General features: G+C 51.3%; 4 protein-coding genes across 10 annotated transcripts; 2 read left to right on the top strand and 2 right to left on the bottom strand.

The window, feature by feature from the left end:
• Nucleotides 1-37: 37 nt before the first annotated feature.
• Nucleotides 38-5,255, bottom strand: LOC120948909 (homeotic protein female sterile-like). 2 transcript variants are annotated; one of them, XM_040365762.2, is made up of 4 exons: nt 5,102-5,255; nt 4,061-4,228; nt 3,905-3,970; nt 38-3,816 (listed from the first exon to the last, which is right to left on the bottom strand). In XM_040365762.2, exons 1-4 carry the CDS (start codon nt 5,127-5,129, stop codon nt 230-232), a joined length of 3,849 nt encoding a protein of 1,282 aa, XP_040221696.2. In that variant the 5' UTR covers nt 5,130-5,255; the 3' UTR covers nt 38-229. The 2 variants fall into 2 exon arrangements, with proteins under 2 accessions (XP_040221696.2, XP_040221697.2); XM_040365763.2 differs by lacking the exon at nt 5,102-5,255 and adding an exon at nt 4,447-5,084.
• Nucleotides 5,256-5,892: 637 nt separating this feature from the next.
• On the top strand, nt 5,893-8,936 carry LOC120947585 (3-phosphoinositide-dependent protein kinase 1). The gene is made up of 4 exons (XM_040363040.2): nt 5,893-6,182; nt 6,633-6,780; nt 6,877-8,414; nt 8,491-8,936. The coding sequence occupies exons 1-4, from the start codon at nt 6,114-6,116 to the stop codon at nt 8,641-8,643; spliced, it is 1,908 nt and encodes a 635-aa protein (XP_040218974.2). The 5' UTR covers nt 5,893-6,113; the 3' UTR covers nt 8,644-8,936.
• Nucleotides 8,937-9,042: 106 nt separating this feature from the next.
• LOC120947584 (toll-like receptor 3) lies at nt 9,043-12,280 on the top strand. The gene is made up of 4 exons (XM_040363038.2): nt 9,043-9,587; nt 9,941-10,087; nt 10,148-10,316; nt 10,389-12,280. The coding sequence occupies exons 1-4, from the start codon at nt 9,525-9,527 to the stop codon at nt 12,185-12,187; spliced, it is 2,178 nt and encodes a 725-aa protein (XP_040218972.2). The 5' UTR covers nt 9,043-9,524; the 3' UTR covers nt 12,188-12,280.
• A 183-nt stretch (nt 12,281-12,463) lies between these two features.
• On the bottom strand, nt 12,464-23,939 carry LOC120947583 (liprin-alpha-1). Of its 6 annotated transcripts, none has more exons than XM_040363032.2 (19): nt 22,872-23,939; nt 22,505-22,606; nt 22,067-22,231; nt 21,120-21,194; nt 20,977-21,048; nt 20,532-20,903; nt 20,304-20,441; nt 19,713-20,063; nt 19,266-19,636; nt 19,003-19,186; nt 18,589-18,678; nt 17,818-18,011; nt 17,621-17,668; nt 15,150-15,360; nt 14,887-15,056; nt 14,488-14,798; nt 14,088-14,407; nt 13,897-14,013; nt 12,464-13,804 (listed from the first exon to the last, which is right to left on the bottom strand). In XM_040363032.2, exons 1-19 carry the CDS (start codon nt 23,118-23,120, stop codon nt 13,718-13,720), a joined length of 3,627 nt encoding a protein of 1,208 aa, XP_040218966.1. In that variant the 5' UTR covers nt 23,121-23,939; the 3' UTR covers nt 12,464-13,717. The 6 variants fall into 6 exon arrangements, with proteins under 6 accessions (XP_040218966.1, XP_040218968.1, XP_040218969.1 ...); XM_040363034.2 differs by having other exon boundaries at nt 20,316-20,441; XM_040363035.2 differs by lacking the exon at nt 17,621-17,668.
• Between the last annotated feature and the right edge of the window lie 326 nt (nt 23,940-24,265).

Here is a 24,265-nt window from a genome sequence, read left to right as displayed (position 1 = left end):
TCCGTGTTTTTTTTTTCGCTGCAGAGGGTGGGAAAGGGGGGTTCGTACTTCTACTTCTCCTCTTTTTCAACCTTCGTGCGGGTCCTTTACCCGCGTCCTAGTTTGCGACGTCCACACGGTGGATGATTTAATACTGGCGCGGATCATCATCATCATCCGGCAACGCATCCCGGGGCAGTGGGTGTTTTCGTGTTTTCTTCGTGGTGGTGGTTTTTCTGTTGTTGTTTTTTTAGTACTCCAGATGCTTTATTTCGAAATCGTGCCCGTTACAATCGTCGGAGAAGTAATCTAGAATGCTCGGATCCGGTAGAAAGCTGTACATCGGCTTGTCCTGCGCGCAGTCCAGCATCATCCGGTGGCAGTTGTTCGCGTTCAGCACACTGTCCGCCGCATCGTTCGTGAGCAGGCTTTCGAAATCCATCGCATTGTCCTGGAAGGAATCGATCGTGTCGCCGATCAGTGTGCTGTTGCTGCCGTCGCTGCCGGCGGCCGCCGACGGTGGTGTCAGCTGTTCCAAAAGACTTTGATGGTGTTGTTGATGATGATGAGGATGATGCTGCTGCTGCTGTTGCTGTTGGTGTTGCTGTTGTTGATGTTGATGTTGCTGTTGCTGCTGGTGTAGATTTAGATGGTGTTTGTTGGCATGTTTCGACGAGAGTGACGTTCCCAGCCCTAGTCGGAAGCAGTTGCTGGGGCTGCTGCTGGTGCTGCTGCTACTGCTGCTCGCGCTAGTGCTTGCGACGGGTTGCGTGTCCTGCTGCACGCCAAACCCTAGCGACACGGTCTGGTTCGCATCGTACCTGCTATTATTGTTCCTGTCACTATGATGTAGATGACTCGTGTGATGATGCTGCTGCTGCTGCTGCTGATTATTGTGTTGAAGATGATGGTGCTGCGGTTGCTGATGGTGCAAACTGCCAAACGGTAGCTGCTTGGTGCCGGTAACCGTTGCTATGTTCGCCTGCTGCTCATTTTGATCCATCAGATCCATATGCAACATTATGCGCAAGCTATTGCCGCTTACTAGATCGTTGTTGTTGAGGAAGCCGTGCGATGGAGCGTGCTCGTGCAACACGTGCTGCTGCTGTGACCCCGTGGGTTGGTTGGTCGCAAAGCTGTTGGTCGCCAGAAGCTTGCCATTTGGATCGCCGTCACCGTTACAGAACATCGCATCGATCGCATCGTGCATGGTTGCCGCCGCGGGTTGAGCATGAGCCGCCGTCCTGCTGGCGGCTGGGTCGGGATCGTGATTCGTTATCATCGGGAACGGTCCATCACTGTCGAGCGAGTGCATGTGAAAGTCGACCAGATCGATGTCCTCGAAATCGTTCAGCATGATCGTATCCTGCTGCATCGACGCATCGCCCGTGTCCCCGCTGACCGCCTCAAAGTTTACCGATTTCATGCTCAGCGACAAATCGTGCATGTCCCCGACGGCGGCTCGCACACCGCCTGCATTACCATTACCACCAGCAACACCAGCACCGACGACCGACGACATACCACCACCAGCGCCCCCGTTACGCAGCTCATCGGTCGGTTCCGTTTTCATCGTCAGCCCCGATATGGTCGGCTGCACCTGTCCGAGCACTTTGTCCAGCGTGGGACGGTGCGTTGGGCTGCGCTCGATTGGCGCCAGCGTGCTGGTCAGCTCGGGTGGCAACATTTCGTGCATATCGTGCCCGTAGTCTACCGTGGTCGAGTCGGCCGGTGTGAGCCCCTCCAGGAAGAAGCTACCCTCCAGTGCCGCACCGACTGTGGTGTCCGGCACCGACACACGGTCCGGCGTTTGATTGGCGCTCACGGTACCACCGGCCGAGGCGTCACCGTCCGCGGTACAGGGTGCGTCGCACGAGTCGCCGCCGCCGCCGGTCGTGATGGAGTAAGGCGATCCTACGAGCACCGTGGCAAGTTGTGGTTGTTGTGTTGACGACGATGATGATGATGATGGTGGTGGTGGCGGAGGCGGTGGAATAGTGACCGCTGCATTGATCACCATCGGCTGGTCGGAAGCAGCGAACGGATTGTTGCACAGCGACCGGAACTGTTCCAGCTCTTCCTGGCTTTTCTTCAGCTGCAGCTGCAGCTCGGCAATGCGCTTCTGCTGCTCCGCCAGCAAACTGTCCTCTATCTCTGCCTCTGCCGTGCCACCGGCCGTGGCGCCTCCGACCGTGCTTGCAACGCCGCCGACACACGGTTCGATCGACTTTATGTACGGTTTCAGCCGCTCGATCAGGTTCGACTTTGTGCCGGACACGGCCAGATTGTACTGCTTGCAGTACTTTTTCAGCTGTGACACTTTCAGCCTGTTCAGCGTATCCAGCGCAATGTCCATTGCAGCGAACGTTGTGGGCAGTGTTGTGCTGGTTCCCATGCCAACGCTGCTGCCGCTACCATTTCCAACTCCCCCGGTGGTGCTGTTCTTGCTTCGTCCAGGACCTGACCCCGATCCGGCGCCACCGCCGACCCCACTACTACTACCCCCCGGTCCGAGGGGAGAATCGATCGGTGTTTGATCGCTACCGGCCAGCTCCTCTGCATCTGTGTTGGTGGTGGTAGGCGCCTCCCTAGAGCTGGAGGGCGATGAAACACCGGCCGGCTTCTTGCACATCTCTTCAAGATACTCCAACAAGTACTGCTGCTGCATGATCAACTGATAGTTGTTATCGGAACCTCCGCCGCCGCTGCCACCACCACCGTGCCCGGCGGACGACGAGGAGGAGGAGGACGATCCTCTGTGCGCATTCGGCGGCCCCTTGTACTCGTGGAATTTGATCGGCTTCGCCTTGGTGATACTCTTCGTTTTGCTCTTCTTCTTCGCCAGCTTCTCTTTGCCGCCGTTGCTCCCAGCGATCCCGCTGCCATTGCTGCTACTGCTGCTGCTGATTAGTTTGAGGTCCGAGGGTATCGGTGTCATGGTAAGTGTCGGTCGAACTGTGGCTAGATCGCCGCTCAGATTGTTGTTGGCACTTGGCGTTGGCAGTATGGGTCGAAGCGTGCTGGTGGTGATGCTCGGGGTGTTGCTGCTGCTGGTGATGATGGTACTGCTGCTGCTGGGCGTAGCTGCAACAGCACCACCACCACCCTGCTCCATGGGAATTTCCGCAATCGTCGCAATATTGCCACTGCTCGTTACCGCGGCGATGGTCGCAACGGCCGTCGTCGCCGCCATCACCGTCGGAGTTGCAATCGCGGCCAGCACCGTCCCATCGTTCACCACGATCGGGATGGTGGGCTTTAGGGTGAAAAATTCCGGCTGTGCGGTCAGCACCGTTTGAGGCTGGGGCTGGAGGCCTGTGGCTGCTGTTGGTGTCGCCGCCGGGAAAGGCTGTAGCTGTATCTGGTGCTGCAGAATGGTGGTGGCCGGTACGCCCGGCTGGTTTACCACCGCCACGGTCACACTGTGCAGCGATTCACCCTCGGAGCTGAGCGAGTCCTCGCCCTCGCCCACCGTCGTCGGCGTCGCGACCGACGCGTTCGACTCGTCCAGCGTGGATGCATAGTCTACCAGCCCCTCCTTGACCATGCGCTCGATCGGTTCCTCCACGTGCAGGATGTTCTTGCCGATCAGATCGAGCGGACCGGGGCGGTGCGATATCTTCGAATTGAGATGATCGACCAGGAGGGCTTTCTCCAGCATGCGCCGCTTTTCCGCCAGGCTCGGGTCCACGTGGCTGTCGCACTGCTCGAGAATGTGCCGCTGCTCGAGCTCCAGCCGGTCGGGGCGCTTTTTTATCTTCGCCTTCAGCAGGTCGCCCGTTTTGGCCCGTTCCAGCTGCCGGCGCTGTTCATAGATTGCCGGTGACGTTTTCAGTGCTACACGGGAAGGGGGAAAAAGCGAACAAACCAAGTGTAAGATGCAGGTGGCCATTCGGACCCGAAGATTAGTGCTTTGCAAACTCACATGGCATTATTCCTTGCTGTACCAGCTGATCGTAGGGACGCCGCATCGACAGCTTCACTATGAGTGCTGTTTTGAGGGGGGGAAAAGACACATAAATAAATATAATTAGAGGTTAAATAAAAAAGACTAAAACGACTCGCCGACTTCCGGACTTACATTGTTTGTTCTTGTCCATGGCGCTTTGCAGTGGACTACTATCGATGACTGCCTTCGGGGGGGAAACTCTCGAGTAGGATGTGCCTGGTTGTGCACCTTCGTCTAATACTACGGTATGTTGCTGTAACCGATTTGTCATGTTCGGGTCCATGTCCACCACGACCTCGTCTGCAAGCAAACATCAAAAAAGGGGACAAAAAGAAAACACAAAAACCGGCATGAACCACATGGCACTAACAGCAGCAGCAGCAGCAGCAAGAGTTTGCAATTCCGCAAACGGCACACGCATCGCTCCACCGCAGACAGTAGAACGGCTTGCGTGATGGAGCCCACTTTTACGCATCAACCATCACCGGCTTGCGCGAAGAAGAGAGGAAGATGCATACCCATTTGGCTCGGTCTCGGTGCACTTATCACAGCTTCGGTATACTTCTGTCCATCTTCGTTAAAAATGCCATCTTTTCGTGCACCCTGGTATTCTATCAATATTTCGCACCACCAGCAAAAAACAAAAAAAAAACCAAAAATCGCTTCACGACCAGCTCTTTATCACGTTCAGTGTCTTAAGGCGAGCCACCACACGGCACACACCGCGCAGCCCGTCGCAGCCCGTCGCTCGCGTACAATCGCCGTGGATCGGGCAGCGCGCAGCAGACAGCGGAGGAGCATTAGTCATATGTTTTTTTATAAGCCATTTTCCCGTACGTTCCCGTGCTAGAGCGTGCGGACGATAGTTTCAACCGATGCTACCACGTCTAAATGCTTCACCCAGCACAGTTTAACACCAATTGCGTACGTTTTTGCTCACGAAACGGGTCACACAACGCGCTGCACCGTATTTACACCGTGTACGCATAATTTGCTATTAAGATTCTTTTTTTTATCCCTTCGTTCTTTCCCTCCCTTCTTCGCACCGCTGCAGCATCAGCAGCAGTAGTGGGAGCAGCACACACACTGGCAGCACAGATACACCATTGCCCGAGCCATCGCCCTTGGCGCTGGTGGCCCTGCCCGTGCTCGGTTCGCGCAAACCACACTTACCCGGCAGAAATAAACGTTCCTTGTCCATTTGGGCCACTTTTCGGGGTGAATTTTCTTAGCGGGGAGCAAATAAATTATATTTTAATAATACCGTAATTCAATGGATAACAAGTAAACACCAATTTTTTTCATATCTACTGCGGCTACATGCGCGGGTTGACAGATTGGCGTGCGAGAGCGATCGTGGGGGAAGGCGAAGTGTTTATCCCATTTTTCGTACAGTTTTCGCCGCCGGTGCCATGTTCGTTCAATGAAAGATCAAATCTTTATCATTTTACTTGCAGCAGAACCTTGTTTTATCTTAATTTGTTCCATGCCGGCGACGGGAACGGTCGCTCAAAATACATACGCTCGCTGAGGACGGGTCGTTCGAGCGTGTGTCGAGTAGATAACCCACGACTGTATACGTTTTCAAGTTTTTCAAATCTGTCAAACGTCAACAGATGACCAATTGTTCCGGCGCGTCTACACGTTCCTTACAAAAGATTTTAACTATATTCTTCAAATTATGATTATTATGATAATTGGATTAGCAAAAGCATTCTTTGTTTTTCTGTTGTTTTCATCTGCTTCAGTTACAAAATCATTTATTTCAGAGGATTCTTATCCATTCCGTTCCAACTAAATCAACCATCTTGTTTCGGTTGTCTGATTCAGCATATCTAAAGTAAACGGGATTTTTTTTTATTTTACCTCCACTCATCAAAACGATCCCTTCGTTTCCAACAATTATTAAAATTCCAAACCAACCAAACTGCAGACTCTGCAGAACACACCAATAATCGCGCCATCATCGCCGCGCCTTCCGGTTGATCCGTGCCCGTTGGCTGAACCGGACTTTGCAACATTGGGGCATTGTTTTCCAAGAAAAAGTTTGTGTATTTAGTGCTAAATTGTTCTCAGCCTCGTGCCGGTTTTGCGCTATTGTCCCGTTTCGCTTCCCGTCTGAAAGTGCAGCCTGCTCGGATGTGAATCATCGGCGGCCCAAACTTCACCCAAAGCAATCGCTAGTATGCCCCACTGTTCGAAACCTGCATCCGTGGATATGCAATCAACCACCACCAGCTCCACCACCAACACGGTAATAAACTAGATACTTGTATTTATTTTAGCCAATTTTGCAAAATACCCTCAACCTCTCACACCGACACACTCGATGCGTGCCATTTCCAAATGGATGCAGGACCAAACAAAAAAAAAGAAAATAAATGGTTCCAAGTGCAAAATAACTCAAGCGCGCGATGATGCGCCCACCGCTGCTGACTCAGTGCAGTGCAGAAATGATCTAACGCGAATGTGTGTCACTTAGTGGTACGGCCACGGGCAAGGGGGGGAAATTTCACAGCCTAGCCAGCTAGGTGCTTTTCCTTCCGAGCGAGAGATATGGTTTGCGAAAAGTTGGCCCTGAGTTGATGTGTTTTAAAAATAATATATTCCCCCGCTGTCGGTTTCGTCGCCTAATCGTCTGTGTCTGTCTCACTGGTTTGCTTTCTTCCCAATCCCGCCCCGATCGGAAACCAAACACACACAGGTAGTAATGGATAGCAATCGGAGCACCAAGCCGAGCAGCGGCCATCGGCTGAATCCAAACGATTTCTATTTCGGCAAAATGCTCGGCGAAGGAAGCTTCAGCTGTGTTTACCTGGCCAAAGAAGTTAGAACATCCAAAAAATACGCAAGTAAGTTTCACCGCACTACCACCCCCCGCCCCCTCCCCTGTACCGATTTCACTTGTACGCGTCCATCTCTATTGTGGTGCTTTTCTTTTTTTGCAGTAAAAGTGTGCGAAAAGCGGCTCATACTGCGGGAAAAGAAGCAAGAGTACGTGAAGCGCGAACGGGAAGTGCTGAACCGGCTCACCGGGCGGCCCGGTTTCCTGGGGCTGTACTGCACTTTCCAGGATCGCAGCAAGCTCTACTTCGTCATGACATACGCCTGCAACGGTACGCTGCTGACGCTGCTGTCCCGGCCCTCTTTCACGCTGGACTGTGCGCGGTTCTATGCGGCCGAAATACTGCTCGCCCTCGAAACCATGCACGACATGGCCATCCTGCACCGGGACATCAAGCCGGAAAACATTCTGCTGGACGAGCGCATGCACGTGCTGATCGCTGACTTCGGCTCCTCCAAGCTCGACTACAAGGAGGAGGACGAGGACGAGGAGGAGCAGGCGGACAGTGGGTGCGAGGAAAAGAAGGACGCACCATCCTCGCCCACCATGTCGACGGCACGCAAGCACGCCCAGCGGGTGCTCGGGGCCGAGTACGACGACGACGATACGGACGATAATGGGGAGGACGCGCCGCCAGCAACACGCCCGCCCAACAAGCGGCGCAGCTTCGTCGGCACCGCCCAGTACGTCTCGCCCGAAATCCTTACCGGTACACCTTCCTCGCCCGCCTCCGATCTCTGGTCGTACGGCTGCACGCTCTACCAGATGGTGTGCGGCGTGTCGCCGTTCCGGGCCGCGTCCGAGTATCTGATCTTCAAGATGATCCTCCGCTGCCAGGTCTCGTACGCGGACAGCTTCGACCACACGGCAAAGGATCTGGTGACGCGCCTGCTGCATCTGGAGCAGTCGAAGCGGCTCGGCGCGCGGGACAGCCCGCGCTACCGCACGATACGCCAGCACGCGTTCTTCGAGGGGATTGATTTCGAGCATCTGCGCCAACAGCCGGCCCCGATGCCGTCCACCAACACGGAAACAGTATTAAACAATGAGACGGTCCACTTCCCCGAGGGCATGCAGCCCGGGCTGGACGACAGGCAGATAACGCGCCTGTTCGACTTTAAGCTGGCCGAGGTGAAGGAGAACGATGACGCTCGCGACGACGAAGACGACGACGAGGATGAGGAGGTGGTGGGACGCAGCGGTAGCGTGGAAGGCGAGCGCAAAAAGGGTGATAAGACTCGTGGCAGCAGTGGAGGGGGAGGAGGAGGAGGAGAAAGTGGAGGCGAAAGTGTGGACAAAGACGAAGCCGACAGTAACCGGGCCGGGACGGGGCGCGTGTTTAGCTTAACGCGTTCCGGGCTGTCGTCGCTCAAGTTCTTCAAAACAGTCGAGGAAGCGTTCAAGAACGATCCGGGCCCGGTGAGCCTGTGGCAGCCGTTTGCAGACGGCGACGAGATCCTAAAGTACGGCATCATCTACAAACGCAAAGGACTGTTTGCCAGGCGTCGCATGCTACTGCTGACGAAGCGACCGCGGCTAATCTACATCGATCCGGTAACCATGGTGAAGAAGGGCGAGATTCCCTGGACCTCCTCGCTGTCGGTTGAGGCGAAGAACTTCAAAACGTTCTACGTAAACACGGTAAGCTAAATACGGGGGCACCAACTGTGGTATTGGCGAAACTAATTGCCTCTCTTCTGCCCTTTCTCTCCTACAGCCAAACCGAATTTACTATCTGGAAGATCCGGAAGGATTTGCACTGAAGTGGTGTGATACCATTACCGACGTTCATCGAAAGGCTTTCCTAAATAGTGAGAATAATGATACCACCACCACGACCACATCCAACAGTCTCGTTCAAAAGGAATAAGAGATGTGTGCGTATGTGTATGTGGGTACGTCGTGATGATTGTTCGTGTGTATGGTGTGCATGTGTGTGTGTGTGTTTGTGCGTGTGCGTGTGTACAAAAAAGAGCAATCTTATCGTTCAGCGCTTTCAGCTACTGCTGCGATCATGTAAATCATGCATGTTTAGGATAGGAGTGAAATGAAGAATTGAAGGCAGAAGGGTGGTAATTGAAAGGACTGTTAGGAAACAAGGCTAGACAAGTAACAACGGCATATAATAAATAAGCAGCAGGGCACGTTTAGTTTCACTTAAAACAGGTGGATTTGTTTGGATTATTCCGCGTTGCCTCCCGAACGAACACGCCATCATTAAAGGGCCGGAAAAGGGCGCCAAAATCGCCAACCACAGCGTGCCTCTCACAGCGTTGCAGCATCAGCTGATATGAAGGGTGGGCTGGGGCAACAAGCAAACGCTCTCTTGGGTTTGGAGACGCCCGCAACGAAACGGGAAGAGAAAAAATAGATTGAGAAAATAAAACAAAAACCACACACCCCCATCACAAGCGTTTCGAACCCTTTTCTTTTCGTTTACTGGTACTGGTACTGAGAGTTGTAAGGATAGAGACGTTCTCATTGCGTACATTTATCGCACTGCTCGGCTTGCTGTGCCTGTTGCCCTAACTACGATAGTGCCCTGTGTGTGTGTCTTAAGAACATTGCGGCGATAAGCGATTTCCGCCAGACGGGCAGTGGTCGACAGCGCGGAACCGAAACAGAGCCACATGGTTGGTCGTTCCACGCTTCCCAGTTCCGAGTTCAGTTCAGTACTGCGTGTGACTGAGCAGGATACGTCGCACTCTTACGCTATTTATCCCGTGTATCCGTTAAAGGACGGGCAAAACAATGTTAACAAAACCCATTTCCCGGCCTAAAACGGCCGTCGTTGCAGTGGTGGTGCTTCTTTCTGTGAGTATTTTTGTGTAACCGGAAATGGATTGTGGAAGTTGTAGTCAAACTGCAGACAGTGGAAACGTTTCAAATTTAAAAAGTAATGACTAAACTGTGTCAAATTTGGTGAAGTTTCTGGAGGAACTGTAGCATCATGCTGGTGGTGTCCTTAGACACGTTAGCTAATTCCTATCGTTTACCCGTTCCCGGAAGTAGTCCAAAGAATGCGTTCAGCAATTCCACACTACACAGTGCACTAAAAGCAACCCATAACGGGGAATAGAGGACACCTTATCTAGTTCTTGTGCTTCGTACAAATCTGTTTCATTACATTTATCGTATATTACATCCGTTCTGGTCTGCTATTCAAGCTGCTGCTCCACGCTACAGAGGCACGCGATCGATCATTCGCTTTGCTCGACTGTCCTCCCGAGTGTTTGTGCGACCGACCACTTCAACCGGAAGTGTGGACTGAAGCCAACCGGACGTCCAAAGCGTCGTCCACAACACAGGATGATGTGAGTAGAGATAGTCAATTCACAAAAGAGCTGTACTATATGTATCTTCATTTCCTTAAGTTCGAAGGTAATGCGGAATTACTGGGCGATAATGAAGATTCTACCGGCTCGTTCCATGCCCTGTGTATGGTCGCCCAAGGCGCAGGGTTTGAGAAGATCGAAGATCTTCTATCGCTCGATACAACGGTGCTGAAAATAATTTACACTTCCCAGACGGAACAATATCAGCGTAGGTTTGGCCGGAAACGCGCGGAAACACGTGACAAGCTTACTTACCTTGCCTAATTTGTCCTCCTTCTAGTGAATGCTTCCAATCTGGTTCGCTTCCACCATCTAAGAGAGCTTCATGTGCAGTCGCTGCAAGCGCAACTGTTACGCTTTTCGCTCGATGCGGAACTGCCCGTGGCCCGACTACATCTGGAATCGCTCGAGCTGGTGCGCACGGAACCACCGACCGTACTGGACCGTACGCAACCTTCACTCACCGGGTTGGGCTTACAGTCTTCCCCCGATGCCACCGCTTACCAGATCGTGGCTACTGACGAGGAGGAAGAGATCGTGGTCGATGGGGCTAACGGGGCTGATTCACTAACCGAAACGTTCGAGCTAGAGATTGTGCCGTACGAGGTGTACAAGCGCGAGCTGGCTAGCACCAGCAACGTGTCGTTTTACGGCTGGTCCAACCTAACCGCACTGTCCATCCACGACTGTCAGCTAGAGTCGCTGCATCCCGACTTCCTGTACGGGCTCGACCGGCTCCAGCGTCTGTCGCTGCAGCACAACAACCTCAAGATACTGCCACCGTTTGCGTTCTACGGTGCACCGAACATGCGGCTCCTTTCGCTCGCCAACAACCGGCTGCTCGAGGTCAGCTACTACTCGCTGGCCGGCCTGCTCGAGCTGCAGGTGCTCGATCTGTCCGCCAACAACATCTCCAAGGTGTCGGAGCTTACCTTCCCCCCGTTCCCGAAGCTGGCCAAGCTCGATCTGCGCCAGAACCCGATCGAGTACGTGTTCGACAGCTCGTTCGCGATCGCCAACATGACCCGCTCGCTGTTCCTCGGCAGCGACCAGGTCGGGCTGCAGATTGGCACACCGAAACCGTTCCAGGGGCTGGCCGCGATGGAGCTGCTCGAGATACGCAATCTGCAGCTGCCCGCCCTCAACCAGTACCTCTTCCGGGGGCTCCGTTCGCTGCGCACGCTGCGCCTGCTGCAGGGCAACATTTCGTTCGTCGAGTACGACAGCTTCGCGGAGATGAAGAACCTAACCGAACTGTACGCGTCACGCTGTGCCATCGCAACGCTTTCGATGGATGCGTTCTTCGGCGTGAAGCGGCTACGAATAGTCGACCTCTCGCACAATCTACTCACCGAGCTGCCGGTCGGACTGTTCGACGAGCTGCTGCAGCTGGTTGAGCTGTACCTGCACGGCAATCGGCTGACCCAGCTACCGACCGATTTCTTCCGCCGGCTCGCGCCGGGCGTTCAGATCGTGCGCCTCATCGACAACCCGTGGCAGTGCAGCTGCACGATGGTACAGTGGCGACAGGCGGCCACCAACCGGCTCAAGATATCGTCCTCCTCCGACAATCCGCTCGCTGCGTACGTGTACAGCAACAAGCTGACGCCGCGCTGCAGCGACCCGGCCCAGGGCATCCAGAATCGCAGCGTCTACTATGTGATTCGCAAAAATCTCCACTGCCAGATCGATAGCAACCAGGCGCACAAGATTGCGCAGCGCATCAGTGAGCTGAATCGCAGGAAGCAGCAGGCGCTGTTGCAGAAGCGTTACCACCACAACTACCACCGGGGAGGAGCAGTAGCAGCACCAGCACCATCCGTTCGTGTGGCCCTCGCGCACAACAACGGCGTACGACCCAGTGCGGCAGTGAACGGTATCATGCCGGGGGGTGTAAACATCGTGCAAGTCTACCAGAAACCGCACCAATCACTGCTCTACCAACAGAAACGCCAGCGACTGCAACAGAAGCTGCAGAAAAGTCAGTCCCGGTACGCGACGTCAGCGGCGGCGGCGGCGCCTGCGGCAAATGTACCCACGCCACAGCAACGCATCACTAGCAACGACATTGAATACTAGATGGCTCCCTCCGCTTGAAGTGCAACAATCGAGCGAAAAAGGGCCCATCATACTTAGCAGTGTAAGCACCAGCAACAGGCGCATTCGTGTGTGTGTGCAGGCAAAACAATTACGTACGTTTTAAGCTAACACAACCTGTAAGAACTGAAATGTCGAAATACAACCACACTTCCCCAAAAAAAAAACTCTACAGCGCGCCCTCACTGTCGTCATGTCGTCAGCACGTGCACACCCCAGACACACGCTGCTTTTTGTTTAAGGTATCCGGAACACAGATGCATTTTCATTTTGTATTTTTGTTTCGTTTTTGTTTCTTGGTTTCTTTTGCTTTTGCTTTCTTCCGTAGCTTTTTGTTTTCCTGTTTTCATGCCGGGATTATAAGTATATCTTTACAATTAGCGGTAGTTTTGTTTTTTGTTTTTTGTTTTGCTTTGTTCTTTTAAAGTTTGGAGACACTTCTTTCCATCGTTTGCGTCTGCTGTTTGAGGGATGTTTTGTTTCTGTGTGTGTGGGTGTGTGTGGGTATGTGTGTGTTATGGGTATCTCTACTACTGATCTTCGCGGCAGGTCCTTTTGCTGCACTCCCTCCTGTTCTCATGTCACTTGGGTTACCATTTTTGTTTTGTTTCAACCTATACCATACATATACATACATAGCTTCGAAAAGGGGTAGTAGTGTGGTTAGAGCTCATCCTTTCCTCCCACAGCTCTTCTTCCTTTCCCCGTGATGCGCGAGCGATCAATTGCCTTAAACTTATGACAATGTTGTATTTAGATAGATAGATCCTTTCCCTTTCCTTTTTTTCGACCCATTCTACTACCCAGAAACGTTATACGACGACCGTTTGCTGTATGCTGCAGGACAAACATGTTTGTGTGTATGTGCCTGGCCGTGTCTGTGTTTGTATGTTTGTTTGTGTGTGTATATATAATATATATATATATATTGTTTCCCTCTATTATACTTTCTACTACCCTGCCCACCTCTCCCCATCTGCTACAACTGTGTTCCCTTTCTCCCTTTCCCACATATGATCTCTTTTCGGTATCCTTTCTACCCCCCTCCCCCCCTTATACTTGTCGCTTACTAGTAATCGTTTGCTTTCCTAATGCTGCTGGTATGTATCTTTGAATATTCGACTTGCGTCACGCATCTTGGGTCTGTGTGCTTGCTGCTGCTCCCTTCTGATTTGTGTTACGGTTTACCCCCTCCCGTCCTGTTCGCTTGCTAGCCTTACTTTGTTGCATTCATGTTGCCCATAAAATACTATCTCTTTCTCCCTTATGCCTCCTCCTCCTCCTTCCCCTCCTCCTCGCTCCATTGCGCAGTGATCCGCTCTGTTAGTAGGTAGGTATTTATCGTTAGATTATTATTAGTATTAGTTTTAATATTTTCATTATTCATAACAATAATGCTATTGTTATTATCATTATCATTAATAATAGTATTATTAATATTACTTTATATTATTATCATTATTAATATAAGCATACTTATTATCCATTTAGACTAGGATGACTAGGATTATGTCAAGATTTGATTGAATCTCGATCCGTGCGCCGTTCGGTGGACAGTTCGAGCAGTTTGTTAAATTCCGTGCCTAAAATTTGTCTAGCCTGCAAATATTGCAGAGTAGAAAGAGAAGCAGAACGAAATGTGTTGTTGTAAGTTCACATCTTGCTGTACCATTGCACCAGTTTACACGTACCTGTGTGTTTTGGGTTGGAATTTGCAAAGCTAGGGCCATGGAATTAGCATCGAAGCTTTCATCTAACGCTATCAGGGCGCCGTGTATGCCGGATTCTAGCAGATTGTTGGCATATTCCTGCAAAAAAGGGGCACAAGTGTTGGTCGTTTAGTGACAGGCCGCTACTATTACTAGAACTCAATAAAACTCACCTTGAGACCAACGCTCTGCACCCATCGCATTGTGCGATCGTTTGTCCACACCAGCACATCACTGAGACTGTTTTCGGACGCCTTCCGTCGCTCCTCCAGTGCCGCGCGATCGTAGTTCAGTCGCTTCAGGCAGGAGATGCCAAACTGCAGGCTGGTCCGATGGAAGCTGTCCACCATCTTCAGCTGACCGCGCAGGTCCTTCTTGTTGAGGTGATCTAGCATGCGAGCGTCCACCAGACACTCCATGAACGTAGTACGGTACTGAGGTAGACCCAAGCTAGGCAACCAATAGTTCCCTATCCACTCATGATTCATGTCTCCTGTGGAAGAAAAAGGCGCAACAGGCGTTTTTTCGTTATAGAAGCAAGGCTCCAAGGGTGAATGTCCTCCCCTCCCATACCGAATGCCAGCGTTGTCCGCGTGGTTTGCGGTGCCGATGGTGACGTCAGCGACACCATTTCCTGTATGGCAAGGCGCAGCTTTAGCCGGTGCAGTGGGTTGCTGATACCGATTTCGCGCTGGATTTCCGTATCGCTAAGCGCGCTCATGATGGCACCGGATTTCACGTTGGCACGGCAGGCAGCCACATACCAGGCCGGCATGCCGACCCACAACTCTAGCCAGGCCACAATCGTTGGCCCGTTCCACAGCGCGAATGGTGTGCCGGCTTTCATGGCCTCGCCCAACAGATCGTGCCGATAGTCGTGTTCCCTGCGCAATGCAATCAATGAAAGGAAAAGAACAACATGATATAAGAAAAACAATACGAAAAGATTTGCTGTTCCACAAAACAACATACTTCTTCTTTTGCCGGGTGTAATCGATCGGATTCGACTTGCCCGGTGGTCTGTAGCCGGATACGCTTATATTATCGTACGTTGAGTCAATATCGCTGATCAGCGAAAGCCCACTCATCGACATCATGCTGGTAGAGCCGTCTGGCATCGAGGAATCCTTCACACCTTTTACCTGGAGAAGTAGAGTAAGATCCAACCATACCGTAAGCAATAATGTACAGCCGAGTGGAGCCGAGCGGGTGCAGCAAATCACATCACAGCTTACCTTTTCCTTTTTGCTAAAGAACCGTCCCAAACTGGACTTGATGCCCTTCTTCTTTTGTGCCGCCGATACGGCATCTCCTCCCCGGCTGGCGGTTGGCGTTTGTAGAGAACTGAGCGAGCTGACCATGCTCAGGTGCTTCAGCGACTCCTGGCTTCCGTGGCGCGAATTCAGGGGCGACATGCCGTAGTTGCTGCTGGCCACAAAATGATTCCTGTAATGATGACGGGTCGGAGAGCAACAATCAGTCAGTCAGTTAATCACCGCTAAAGGTTATGAAACTATAATAACAACTTAATAAGATCGCATCAAACCAACACTACGTGACCAATCGCAATATCATACTAATGCAGAACATGTGTTGACTTTTTAGCAACAGATTTTTAGCAGTAAGAGTGTGGAAGGGATGAGATAGTTTAATTACTCATCGGTTACATGAACTCGGATGCAAATCAACGGTATGATGAATTGGTGGTGCCTTTCGAGCCAATCAGCCAACATCCTTTTAATTTTGAATATGTGCACGTTACTTGCACCCGTTCGTTCATTAATCAATGTTTTTGGTGGATCTAGCGGGAAAATGTAGCCTTCCCCCTAAAGTTTTCTCTTTTCCCTCACAACCGACTAGCATACCAATCACTACTGAAATGCTCATCCATTTGAAACAACCGATGCCCTCCCCCCTTTAACAGACCACGTTCTAGCAGTGCTACGCAGTTGGTCATTTGTAAATTTTGCACTAAGAATTGTAACAATGAGCGATAGTGTGAGTGATGCACGTGATTCGTGAAACGGTTCATCAGTCATCAACCAGCGTGTGTGCGTGTGTGCTGGGTCCAAGGCTTTACACTAACACAGCAGGCGGGAAGGAAACAACAAATACGTTGCAAACAGGAAAGTATGTGGTAGATGACTTACATCGTACGCGATATGCCCTCAATACCAAAATCTCTTGCACAAACGCTACACCAGTCGTGTGTGTGTTTAATTAACAACTTATGGTTAGAGCGACAAGAAGAATCCATTGCCGGCTTGCCTATGAATAGGATAAAATAAACGTAACACCCCTCCGAACAACCCCCTACCAACCAAGGGATGTGAGAACCACATCAAAATAGTCAACAATATACTCAAAATCAAAATCATTCTCTATTTCAATCTGCGCAACACACACATGTTGCATCGAATGCGCTTATCATAGATGGAATGTACATGGGATAGGAGGATTAAATTGCTTTCACGGCGGAATCGAGCATCACGATATCATCGGGGATGGGCAACCTGCGTGACCACATGTGGCCCTTCGATCACATGTTTAATCCTCGTAAGGCAAAGAGCTTACTGCACGCATCATGCCGTCGGATTGTCTCCACAGATGATAAGAAAGATGGCACCCACATGGAACATGCGTCTATCAGTCTCTGCGTCTTAAGTAAAGCACACAAACACAAACAAATTCCATTAAAAAGGTCGCTCCCATGGGGAGCCTGCTGCACTGCTACACATACGAATCGGACATGGCGCAGTGATGCAGTATGCCAAACCTCCGATCGGTCAAAGCGAACGGGGAGTTGTTGATAATGATCATCGACTCATTGGCCGTCCCAATCAGCGGCATGTTCGAAATCAATCGTGGAAAGGTGTAGCACAGCTCACGCTTTAAGTTCAGCTGCAACAGCGACCGTGGCTGTTGCGGTTGTTGGTACCCCACCGCCGCCCTCATCGTGTGACTGTATCGGAGGGACGACGGAGGCAAGTACGGAACGCCGGTTCGACCGGTGCTGCTACTGCGCAGCTGGAATGGATACTGGCTGTGAGCGACAGGGCGCTCCGATGGTGGCCGAGTAGCGTCAAAGACGTTGGCATGCCGGAGCTGCTCGTACAGCGATTGACGCATGTGGTGAGGATGATGATGCAGGTGGGTTGTAACATTATCCCCCGCCTGTCTTCGAAGCAATGAAATGGATGGGTGAGGTAAATGGAATCGTCGCTGCGGCTGCTGCTGCTGTTGTGGTTGTTGCCGGTGTCGCTGCTGTAAATGGGAGGATATTACGTTCGCCGTCACGAGTGGTGAGGAATAGAACCGGCTGTTCGAAAGGTATGGATGACTGTGATAGGCACGCTGATGATAGCGGGAGACACTCGGTCGCTCCCTCCGAGAAACGTGGAGTGCCGCAGCAGTCGACGCCGTCGGTGGAGGGAAGCGATATTTCGTCCTTCCACCGTACGGCGACCGACCGACGTACGATGGAACGTGATGAGATGGCCGATGAGGGTGCTGTTGATGGACGGACGGAAGATAGCGCTGATGATGGGCGGAAGAAGGATGGTTCAACAACCTAGACACGTTCTGAAAGCGCTGCATACGAGTATGGAGCATCGCACTGGTCAGCGTACTATTGTAGCGATTCTGTTTTGTGAGTTCATGCAACCGAACCGATGGTTTGGTACCGAGTAACTTAAATGATAATGACCTGGACTCGTTCGGAAATTCCGTTCCATGGACGACTCCTTGCGACCGTCTGCGCGTGGTCGACCGTTAGGCAGCAGCAGTGGAAGTGGTGAAGAAGAGAACATTATGTACAACAAATCAAGCATCATGCCTCGGTAAACCCGGTCAGTTAGTAGTTAAAGTAGGATTCCGATTCGAGCCCCTCATTTCGTTGCTTACCGTTTCAGTTCCTCCTGGCTGTGCGCTAATGCTAGTGCGAAACGTTCCAGCCGCATGGTGCGTGCGGTGGCGGGCGATATGGTGCCGCCGGAACTGTTATCTCCTCCGCAAACACCGCCGCTGGCAGACATGTCGTGGTCCGCATTGCCCATATCATCGTGTTGCATTTCCGACTGCAGATGTGCCAGCTGTACCTAGGCCAAAAACAAAATCCATTAGACACGGTTTAACGATTGCAGCACCAAGCATCATTAGTCAAAAGCGTCCACTGTTAATGCAGATAACAAAATTATAAAATAATCAATTTTGTTAGAAAAAACAAATCAAACAAAATAAAAAAGCTCCTTTTATGATCGCTAAGCTGTTTTCTAATTCATTAAAGCGGCTATTTACGATGTTCGCGTGCCTTCATTCTTCCACGAAACCAACCAGATACAACAAACCAACAACAGAAAAATGCTGTACTTATCAACAAGCTGCTACGCGGCGAAAGAAGCTCTGTGCCGCCGCCAAAGAAACAGACAAACAATTGCCAACAACAACATCGAATAAGGCAAAATTAAGGTAAATGAAAAGAAAACGAACAAAATGCGTTTTGCCGAAAAAACAAACAACAAAACATAAAGCATAAAATTGCGCACGAAAAAATAGACGGTCCAATTGTGAAACTAAAAATAACCACACCGATCCCCCCCCCGGGCATTCAATTTCATTTAAATAAGCAGTTGCAACAAGTTCGAACTAGGTCACTTCAATGCCGGAACCACTCACTTGGCTAGAGGGTAACGATTCGGACAACGGAACTTGATTCAAAGTGGTTACGTATTGATGCAAATGCGCTGGCGACATCGACGCTGGCGCCTGTAACGATAAGCAGACGTGTGTATAAAGAACATAACGTAGTGGAAACAGAACACTTGAAAAACTAACAACCAACACAACTCAACACACTCTCTATCGATGTGTCAGCACGATGATGCATGATGCAGTGACCGAAGGAAGAGGGCGACGGCCGAAAAATTGTTACATTGGAGGTAATTTTGTGTTTTTTAAGGAAGGACGGATCACTGCACTTGACATTGGGAACTAATAAACGATCAAACGATTCAAATTGGATGAACACAAAAGAAACGGCGCCGGCCAACAGAAACATTGAGCGAAGCATCAAAGCCCCGTTTTACATACCGTGTGGTACTTTTGAAGGTAGTCACGATTGGGACTGTTTGGTGTGCTGCTACCGCTGAGCGGTGGACTCTGGCGGTCCATCGACCGGCCGCGAGCTAACAGGTTCATATGCTCCAAGCTGCCGACACGAGATTCCAGCTCCTCTGCTCGTGCTTCTGTGGACTGTTTTTCCTCCTGTATTAACCTGCAAATAGTACCAAAAGCGTAAACAAAAAGCGTCCACAAATCAAACGTCCGTTCAGCACAACAATTTCCACCCTTACCTGATCTCATTGTTGATTGCATCGAGCTGCTCCTGCAGCATGATCGCCAACGTTTGTGCATCGGTGTGTCCGGTCGGCGAAATGATGTCGCCCGTGCCGAACAGATTGTCCGCCTCGTCCGCGCCCTCGAGCACGCCACCGTCAAATACTTGTGCATTGGTCATGTGCTGCAGCTTGTTCCAGTCCTGTTCCGCCATCGAGCGGTTAAAGTGTTCCTCCTCCAGCGTCGACTTGTTCCGCCGCAAGCTGTGCGTGCTGAAGGTGGCCGACCCGCTGCGCGAAAATCCACTGTTGGCGGACGGATTGCCGACCGCGTTTGGTGATAAGCTTCTGGTTAGTGCTTCCGTTTGCTGGATGTTGTACGCAATTTCCTAAAAAAAAACGAAAGAACAACCCAAAATGGTTACATTCACGGCCAACGCCACACGGTGCACGGTGCAGACAAACCTGCTGCAATATTTGACGCTTGAACGTTTCCATCTCCAGCCGGTTCTTGGCGATCTCCTTGAGCATATCGGATTTCTCCTGGCACAGCTCTTCGGCGTACTTGCGCGCCTTGTCGAGCTCCTGCGTGAGCGTGTTCTTCTCCTCCAGCGCCGTCATGCGTTCCTTCAAATGGACCTGCAACCGGTCGTTCGACTCGGCCAGCAGTTTGTCCACCGTCGACGATAGCCGCTGATTGTGCTCTTCGTTCATCTTCAGTCTTTGATTGAGACGCATGACTTCCGCATTCTTTTCCTCCACATTGTTCTCCAGCCGCGTAATACGATCCTCGGCCGAACCGTGCCGCTCCTGTGCCTTTAGGGAAAGAAAGGGAAAGAATAGGGTTACTTTGCGAATGGCGAAACAGCAACGAGGAAAAGAGATAGAGAAGAGTGGTATCGTGCGAGTTACATGCGAGCTACACATCTATCGCAGAACGCGGAGCGCGTTCCCTCTACTACTATCGGGGGTACTATCGGGACGATTGGATCAAAAGTAGAATTAATAAGGGGTTAAGAAGATTTTGACGCGATCCGTTCGTTCGTGTTAGCCTACCTGTTTGCCTACCTGTGTTAGGGCTTCCATTCGCGCCTTCAGCTGTTCCTCCATTTCCGGCAGCTTCGAGAACTGGGCCAGCTTCTGCTCGGAAAGTTCAAGCTTTTCCTGTATCGCCGCTATTTTACCTTCTTGCAGCTGTGGGGGGAAACAATCGAAACAAACAAATGCATTTGCTCCGTACGAACAGGGGCACCGTGCGCCGTGCTGAGAGAGAGAATACGTTACCTTCAGCTGAGCCTCCTTGTGGCGCAATTCCTGCTCAAGCTTCTCGTTCAGGTCATGCAGCGAGGTCGATTCGCGCTGCGCATTCAGATAGCGCTTCTCGAGCGTCGCAATGCGCTCCTCTTGGTCCTCTTTCTGGGCAACGTTTTCGCGCAGATCGCGCTGCAGCTTCACGCACGCTTCCTGCGACTTGGTGTACTCCTTCTGCAGCTTGCACATGTTGTCCTCCATCTCGTTGATCTTGGTGTTCAGATCGGACACGCGCCGTTGCCACTGGGACAGTTCGGCCGTTTGCTTTTCGATGATCGTCTGCAGTTCGTGCGTCTTTGCGCTGTAGTCGATCATTTCTCCGGCTTCACCGTTCTTCAATGCATCCTGTAAAAAGATAAAAACGCACATGTTAGCAATCTTTCGAAAACCGTAAAAACATAATTATTCATTTTCATACCTTCTTTTCGCTGCTGCTGTCTAGCGAAGGGTCCGATTGGTTGGACAATACACCCGACTTGTATTGTTGAAGCTGAAATACAGTTTCCATGCAAAGAGGTGTTAATTCGGGGAATTCTGATAAATCACTGATAGCTCTCTTACCTCCTCTTTGGTTTGGTTGAGTTCCGCTTCTAGATCATTATTTTTCTCTAACGATATTCGGAGTCGCTCTCGAACCTGGAAAGTACGGTGAAAAAAAAATACATTTACTATAACGTCTTGGCCCCCGTTGACCAACAGAAATGTTAGCTACAAATTGTTGATTATTGTTAAGTAAACTCTTCTTTTCCTAGGGATAAACAAACAGCAAACAATCGAACAGTAATTCAGAGCCTGGGGTTTATGGAATATTTGAACTGATCAAATGTATCTTTTCACACCGTTTACGCTGGAATGCGATGAGCTGGCGAAGCAAATATGTATTGAGGCATAGCTTAAGTTGAACCGGTTAGTCACGGACGTGTTGTACACAAAACAGAAGAGCATTCAATATTCTTCCAAACGGCGTATCATGAATGACGAACATTGATTTTTATCACAAAGCAAACCGTAAACTGCTTATCCAATGATTGCCAACGATCGATTTAAATGCAAATAATGATACGCATCTCTCTCGGGCGACAAATGTGTGGGGGAGGGCGATCTTGGGTGCATTATAGCGGCCACCCAGTCACACACACCCACACACATACACGTCTCTCTCCTAGTATGGTACACCCAATGATAACAAATCGCGAACCACATACACACAGCATAACATCACTCGCACACACACACACACACGCTCGGGCACGCACTCACGATTAATCATTCTTTCTGCATCTCTTCGCTTCACACGCACACACGCTCGGGACGAAACGGGGTTGGGAGGGGGCAGAAACCCATTGCAAAAAAGGGCGACTCTGGTAGGAGGAGGTCCCACTCCTGGTGGTGGGTGGATGGGCTCGGTAGAAAAAAAGAGAGAGAACTAGCGAGCGAGAGAGAGATTTTGTGGGTTGGTTGGCCACACCGGCAAGCCGACCATCTCGCCGTCGCCGGGTTTGCGTTACCTTCTCATCCAACGCCTTGTGGTGCTCGAACAAACTTTTGAGGGCCTTCAGCACCTCCACCTCGCTGGATACGCCGCTCTGGGATGCTGCCTGGCGCTTCACCACCGTCATGCGTAACGAACGCTCGTGCCGGGACACCAGACACTCGAGATGTTCCAGCAGGAGCTGTGGCGAGCAAGAAAGAGCGAAGAAAGAGAAGAAAAAAACAAGCGATAAAAAGTGCGAATCTAGTAAGTGCAACCGCACACATCCCGACAAACGATGCTAATGCTGATGGTGATCCCTCTACCATTGGCAGGTCAACACACAGCACAGCACAGCCGTTTATCGATATTCGGTCGGCGCCATTCGGACGTCCGCTGTGCGAAAGCATGCCTGCTTGGCAGCAGCAGCAGCATCCGTGCACTTTATGCTCTTTGACCTCGACCGCGCGCTTACCCTGGTGTTGTTTCGTTCCGCCTTCAGCTCTCCGATTTCTTCATCTCGTTCGAGCAGCGTCTCGCGGGCCTGCGTTAGCTCTTTGGTAAGGGTCGAGAATTCCTGTGCCGGGGAAAGATGGAAACGGAGCATGAGATGTATCATAAGCAAGCAAAACACCGAACCAGCCCCCCTCCTTTGTTGACCAATCCGTACACCGTGTACATGGCGTGGGAATGGCGAAGGTGGCACAACGAGTGTGTTCAGTGCGTAGGCAGGACTGGTATGACGACGACGACGACGCGCCTGCCGCCAACAAAGCCCACTACTTCCCATTCGGTTCCCCCTCTCATTCCCCCCTCTCCCACACACACACACACACACACACCTGTGGTAAATTGGCCGCAATCTGACGGTGTAGACTGTCCCGCTCCTTTTCCACCTCCTGGATTTTCATCTCCATGTCCGCCATCCGCTGCTGGGTTTCGCGCAAGCTGTCCATCAGCTTGTCCCGCTCGTCCAGCATCGACACCATCAGCTGCTCGAAGTTGGCATCCTCGCCGCTGAACTGGGACGACCGCTGGGAGATGTTGTCCTCCGAGATGGTCGGCATCACGTCGCACATCATGTTCCACATTTTGCACTATTTTTGGTTTTGCCCGTGCGCCAGCTCCCAAAACAAAATTTCTTCTTCCTTTGGATCCTTGGAGCCTGCTGCTGGGGTCGCTGCTGGCCGCTGCTGCTGCTACTACTACTACACGCTCTCGCTCTCTCACTATTGCACTATATCTCTCTCTCCCGAGCGACGCGCACTCCCAACACTTTCGCTCTCTTTTCAAAACCGGGCAGCCAAACACGGGACGTGCGTGCGTGCGTGCGGCAGTGCGTGGGGCGGAAGCGGCGGACACCACACAACACCACGTTACGGTAACACTCGCACTCGATATGACAGGATGGTGCGGGGGCGGGGGGGGGGGGGGTAGTGCTAGCTGAGACGCTGGCCGCAGCACGCAGGTAGAATGTCGAAAAAAATGTCGGCACGATGGGGAAACGAGCGAGAGAGAGAGAGATAGAGTGCGAGAGATGGGGGGCGCGCGTGACGGGAGGGGAGCGATGGTCGCGTTACCGTGCAGTGGCGGCAGCCCAGAGGCAACGTCGACGGCGGATCAATTCCCCCCCTCGTTTCCGCCACAGCCGATAGGGGTAATCCCGTCCCGTCGTGCAAAGGTTGTTCCCCTTGCCGACGTCCTTGCTGGCAGCACGAGCCCACGCTGCGCTTAAACTTTCCTTCGCGACGAATGCACGCGACACTGGACGCCCATTATGTAATTAGGCACTCGGAATGCACGGTCTGCACGGATTGGAACGATTACTGTAGTCACAAAATTTCACCGTGCACAGAGACACACCTTTCTCGCTTTTTGTGTTTTGTAAATTCTTTTCTTTTTTTCCCTATCTTTTTTCCACATTTGTCACCTGTCATTCCGGTCGCTGGCTATGCGGCTATACTGTACAGTTCAAGTGTCGGGGAGAACGCATACATGGCACGGCACGGAAACCGTTCGCAGCCAATCGAACGAGTGTACAAAATAAAATTAAATTAAAATGTACAAATAACTGTCGACTTTTTATGTTATATTAGTTCTAGGAAAAAAAATCTAATAGCTTAATTATTAACATGATATTGATACGATGGTCTTGTTCAAAAATGATTTTGCAACAAAGTTCCGATGCTCTTTTAGGAAGCTGCTAACGAGCGAATACGTTGTTAAGTGGCTTCAC

This window comes from Anopheles coluzzii, chromosome 2 (genome assembly GCF_943734685.1).
Source record: "Anopheles coluzzii chromosome 2, AcolN3, whole genome shotgun sequence".
Taxonomy (NCBI): Eukaryota; Metazoa; Arthropoda; class Insecta; order Diptera; family Culicidae; genus Anopheles; species Anopheles coluzzii.
The sequence above is the reverse complement of the archived record's forward strand: the minus strand, read 5'-3'. Positions and strand labels throughout refer to the sequence as shown.

Coding starts and splice junctions, on each gene's coding strand:
- LOC120948909 (XM_040365762.2), bottom strand. CDS start 5,129: ATGGACAAGGAACGTTTATTTCTGCCGG. Junction 4,229..5,101: donor GGAACGTTTATTTCTGCCGG/GTAAGTGTGGTT, acceptor GTTTGCTTGCAG/ACGAGGTCGTGGTGGACATG. Junction 3,817..3,904: donor ACAGCAAGGAATAATGCCAT/GTGAGTTTGCAA, acceptor CTTCCCGTGTAG/CACTGAAAACGTCACCGGCA.
- LOC120947585 (XM_040363040.2), top strand. CDS start 6,114: ATGCCCCACTGTTCGAAACCTGCATCCGTGGATATGCAATCAACCACC. Junction 6,183..6,632: donor CCAGCTCCACCACCAACACG/GTAATAAACTAG, acceptor AAACACACACAG/GTAGTAATGGATAGCAATCG. Junction 8,415..8,490: donor AAACGTTCTACGTAAACACG/GTAAGCTAAATA, acceptor TCTCTCCTACAG/CCAAACCGAATTTACTATCT.
- LOC120947584 (XM_040363038.2), top strand. CDS start 9,525: ATGTTAACAAAACCCATTTCCCGGCCTAAAACGGCCGTCGTTGCAGTG. Junction 9,588..9,940: donor CAGTGGTGGTGCTTCTTTCT/GTGAGTATTTTT, acceptor CTGCTATTCAAG/CTGCTGCTCCACGCTACAGA. Junction 10,088..10,147: donor CGTCCACAACACAGGATGAT/GTGAGTAGAGAT, acceptor CATTTCCTTAAG/TTCGAAGGTAATGCGGAATT.
- LOC120947583 (XM_040363032.2), bottom strand. CDS start 23,120: ATGTGGAACATGATGTGCGACGTGATGCCGACCATCTCGGAGGACAAC. Junction 19,187..19,265: donor GCAATCAACAATGAGATCAG/GTAAGGGTGGAA, acceptor TACTATTTGCAG/GTTAATACAGGAGGAAAAAC. Junction 13,805..13,896: donor TTCCAACCCAAAACACACAG/GTACGTGTAAAC, acceptor CAATATTTGCAG/GCTAGACAAATTTTAGGCAC.